The sequence below is a fragment of the Carlito syrichta genome, unplaced genomic scaffold (genome assembly GCF_000164805.1).
Source record: "Carlito syrichta isolate Samal-C Ts95f unplaced genomic scaffold, Tarsius_syrichta-2.0.1 Scaffold311587, whole genome shotgun sequence".
Classification (NCBI taxonomy): Eukaryota; Metazoa; Chordata; class Mammalia; order Primates; family Tarsiidae; genus Carlito; species Carlito syrichta.
The window spans coordinates 31,193-35,694 of NW_007255683.1; the positions used below are offsets into that span (position 1 = coordinate 31,193).

General features: G+C 40.3%; 1 protein-coding gene across 4 annotated transcripts in view; it reads right to left on the minus strand.

Moving 5' to 3' along the window:
- NASP (nuclear autoantigenic sperm protein) overlaps positions 1-4,502 on the minus strand; it is a 29,278-nt gene that overhangs the window by 10,895 nt on the left and 13,881 nt on the right. For 2 of the 4 annotated variants that reach the window (XM_021717954.1, XM_021717953.1), the window contains exons 4-6: positions 3,966-4,046; positions 2,945-3,051; positions 1,225-2,244 (exon numbers count right to left, since the gene is read on the minus strand). In XM_021717954.1, coding sequence (XP_021573629.1) covers positions 1,225-2,244; positions 2,945-3,051; positions 3,966-4,046 — 1,208 coding nt within the window. The remainder of the gene's footprint in view (positions 1-1,224; positions 2,245-2,944; positions 3,052-3,965; positions 4,047-4,502) is intronic. The other 2 variants (XM_021717955.1, XM_008068836.1) reach the window with 2 other exon arrangements.

Here is a 4,502-nt window from a genome sequence, read left to right on the forward strand (position 1 = left end):
CACTCACCTCAGCCTCCCAAGGCGCGGGATTACAGGCTGAGCCACCGAGCCCAGCTTGTGCTTTTTTCATAATGAACTCCTAAAACTCAAAAGAAGCCCAACGGTGCTACCACTTACTTAGCCAATATACTTCTAATTACTAGCTGGTGCGCCTGTGCTAGCTGGAGTGCAGGGACGTGCACATAGGTATAAGGAAGTTTACCAGAATGAGCTCCAAATATTGAAGACGGATCTTTGAAAATCTAAAACTTAAGAGAATTCTTGAAGTGCTCTGGCAATTACATGAAGTAAAAATTAGTTGGAATATGCCTGTGGTTATTAATACCAATGTTAGATGAACCTTATATACAGTAGAATCCTCAAATGATAGCACAAGTCAGACGTGCCAATTATGGCATTACTAATTAGAGGCTTATACACTGTGATAAAATTGAATCACAATTAGAGCAATAGCACTATACAAAAGCATCCACAGTTTGTAACATTCTAAGTAACAAAAAATTCGGTTTAGTAGCCAAAGCAAGCATGAAATGAGGAGGGAAAGCAGCAAGAGAGATAATAGTTACATTTTTTGTTGTCTGAGAGTGGTAGGGCTGTTTTAACTAATGTGAAATAAGCCTCTAAACACATTCTGAAGACTAAAGGTATAGAGGGGCACCAGAATTCCTTAACCCTGGTGATAGAACATTCAAGATTACTGCCTTAATTTAAATGGCATGCCTGCTTAAGTGTACCAATTCAGTGGATTCTACCGTTCTGTTCCTGCTTCCTAAAGCAGAGAAAAGGAGTCATGTGAACAGTAAAGTTTAAAAAAAAAATCCAGTAGCATGCAAGTGAACATCCATTCAGCATTCTCTGCCAGCCTAGTCCACTATTTCCCTACCTCCCCACCCCTCATCCACCTTTTCCATCCCCCTTTATTGGCTAGTATAGTCCAACATATTACTCACTGCTAGCCAAGTCTCAGAAATAACCGAGAAGACATTATTATTTTGCAGTTAGTAAAAGCATTAGTTTATAAGCCAGGTAAAGAAAACTTGCTGCTTTGGATTTAACTTACTCAACTTATCACAACCTTCTTAAACTATCCCCATTTTTGTTTAGCCCTTTCTTAGTCCAAAGGCAGACGGAAAATCCTGAATGGAAGGCTGACTTTTACCCATGATTAGTGAGTCAAATCCAGAATGTACTCCACCCACTGCAGCTCTTGCATATCCCGGTTACCTTCACCCTCTTTCATCTGTTCTTCTCTCTCTTGTGTCTCTTCATTAGCAGCTATCTTAACTTTGTCTTCAGGTGATTTCTCAGTAGCTCCCTGGGCTACCTTGGTATCAACCCCTTCTCCAGCTGCCTCAGACTCTTCTATGGACAGTTTAGTTTCTTCCTGGCTAGGAACCAGCTTTGCCCTGAACTTCTCCTCTAGTCCTGAGCCATCTTTTGTTTCTATCAGTCTTTCTACAGAAGTCTGTGGTTCAAGAGGAGTCTGACCTCCTACAGCTGGCAGTCCATTGACTGTACCATCCTTAGGAAGAATAGTGGCCTCCTGCCCAGGCTTCTCAGAGACTTCTGATCCACCCTCTGTAGCTGAGGCCTCTGCAGCTTCTGTTGTCATTTCTGGTGACTCTTCAACAGGAGGCACTTCTTGCCCTACGAGCTGCTCAAGAACAGCCTTTCCCTTTCCTGTCTCGTTTTCAGAGGCAGCTACCTTCTTTGGCTCACATCCACCCACCTGCACTGGCTTGACTACTGGGTCTACAGGTTCTGATTCTACCTTCACTGCAGTGTCCTGCTTTTCTAGAATCACAACAGGTTGCTCTTCTGAAGCTTCTTTTGGCTTCTTCTCTATGTTCAAGATTACCTCTCCCTGCTTCTCCTGATCTCTTTTTTCTCTGTGTTCTTCTTGGATATCTGTTCCAGACCCTGAATTTTCTTCCTCAGTATCTGGGGCTTCCTGTTCTTGCTTCTCACAAGTGACCTCAGCTTCATTCAGTCCTTCTGGTGCTGCTGTTCCTTTTGACTCTTCATAGGTTTCAGTGAACTGATCTGGAGACAATTCAACTTTTTCTTGTAGCTCCTCTGCAGACTCACTTATATCCATATCTTCTCTTCCACCCTTCTCCATTTCACTCTCCTGTTCTTTATCAGTTTCAGGCTGTGCCAGAGACTTGTCTTCTGTTTTTTTGGCTTCTTCTTTTTCTCCCATGGCGTCATAAACCTGTTCTCTCAACTCTTCCCTTGCTTCCTCTACATGGTTAAAGAACATGAAGCATAAACATGTCTTCGAGTTTAATGATAAAAGCATTAATGGAAACTAAAAATACATTCCCTTTAATTTCTCAAAAAGCTTAGCAAGTTTTAACAGACGGCCTACAAATTATCTGCCCCCTTGAGAAAAGAAAAGGGAGAGTTCTAGCTAGCAGAGCAACTTATTGCAAAAGAAACTCAAGCCTGTTAAACTAGATGCTGTTTTACTTGAGCACTGACTACCAGTTACATAAGAAATGCAAAACGTTTCATTCTCCTTATAGAACCCCATCTGATAGCCAATCTCAGAAATTAATAATTTTCTTAGACGAAAAAATGTAATAAGGTTTCAAAAGTACTAATGTTAAAATAACCGAGCTGCAGACTGCTTAAAAATTCTGCATAAGAAAAATATTTAAGGTTGTGGTAATATTTAAAAGCACCAATTTAATCTTGCTTTTTATCTTTTAGTTAAGAACCCACAATTTAAATAACCAGATTTAGTTGAGGAATTAAGTTATCCTCTTACAAAAAGCCTGTTGTCAGTTTCAGTAATCAGCTCCCCCCCGCTGCAGACTCCAATAGATGCAGGGATCACCCCTAATATCCAGGGCAAGGAGAAAGAGCTCTATATCCATCATTTGTATTCAAGAAATATACAACGTCGCATCTCTTGAATGTCGCGTTCAACTCTACATACCGTCTATGTTATCATTATTTTCAACCAGAGATTCGTCTTCTGTTTTGTCTCCTTCCTCTTCCACATGCACACCTTCCAAGGCATTTCCCAACACACCATTCTCCATTCTAGGAGAACAAAAGTACAAAACACTAAAAGGTTTAATGGCTAAACTAACAATTTTTCCTAAGACTCATATTATAAAGCAACAGAAAAGTAAGTCAAGTGCAGGTAATATAAAATTATACATCCTTATGGACGACAATGATCAAAACCTTATTATAAATTAAGGCTGTAACAGCACTGCAGGAAATATGCCTTCATCCAGCTACCCAAAAAGCACTGATGACTCTTGTAAAAAGAGCAAAGCCTATATACATTCTGTTTACGATGTAGGGACATATTATTTCCCAACCCCCCCCCATTATCACATCCAACCCCCTCCCATTATCTAGATAACCAATACCATTCTGGCAAATTTTCATGGCAAATCATCAGAAGGTTCTGTACAATTATCAGATTAAAAATTTACTAGAACAGAGATTAAATAGGTGACAGATCATTTACTAGCTTGTATACCCCTCAATATATCTTATTCTGTTAACAAATTCTGATAGAAAATATCCAAGAACTTTTTTCTAGTTAGACTATTTGTGAGTCTTATTTGTTAGACAGTCTCATGCTAGTTCTTTCAAATTCCTCTTGTTCTTGCTTTGAACTAGTTGAGAATGCCTTTAAAGTTTCACTCTCTATATTGGACTTGATTAATTATTGACCACACACTATAGGAAAAATCTTCGCTTCTAATGACTCTAACAGTCAAAACTTAAAATTCTATTATTTGCATCGAGTGTCACTCACAACTCCCATCACTATTTCAAGCTCCTTTAAGCCCTCTTTCTAGATAAAACCAGTCTCACTCAGCTCCTTCAAACCCTCTTTCTAGGTAAAACCAGCCTTACTCAGCTAATGTGAAAGTTCAAAGCTAGTAAATAATTTCAGCAAACAAGAAAACTTCAATTTTTACATAGACGACCCATACCTTGCCAACTCCAGAAGCGACTTCCCATAGAAAAAGAAAGCTTCTCCACACTCGTTAGCTGTTTCTCCATACTTCTTTCCTCTACAAAGAAAATAAATATCTGAAATCTGAATTAACATCTAATCCAAAACATTTATTTCTGGTTCTTTAGTCAAAAATTGACATTTCTCCAATAACATACTCCAAGGAAACCAATATTCCTGTTTTGCTTTAAGCCAAGGACAAAGGGACTTTAAGAAATAACGCAGCCGGGCTCGGTGGCTCAGCCAGTAATCCCGCGCCTTTGGGAGGCTGAGGTGAGTGGACTGCCTGAGCCCGTGGGTTTGAGACCCGCCTGGGCAGGCGAGACCTCATCTCTACAATAAATCAAAATATTAGCCGGGCATGGTAGCGCACGCTTGTAATTCCAACTACTTGGAAGGCTGAGGAGGAAGGATCGCCAGAGCCCAGCAGGTCGAGGCTGTGGTGGCCGGGAGTGGCCACTGCACTCCAGTCTGGGCGACAGAGTGAGACTCCAACTCAAAAAAAAAAAAAAAA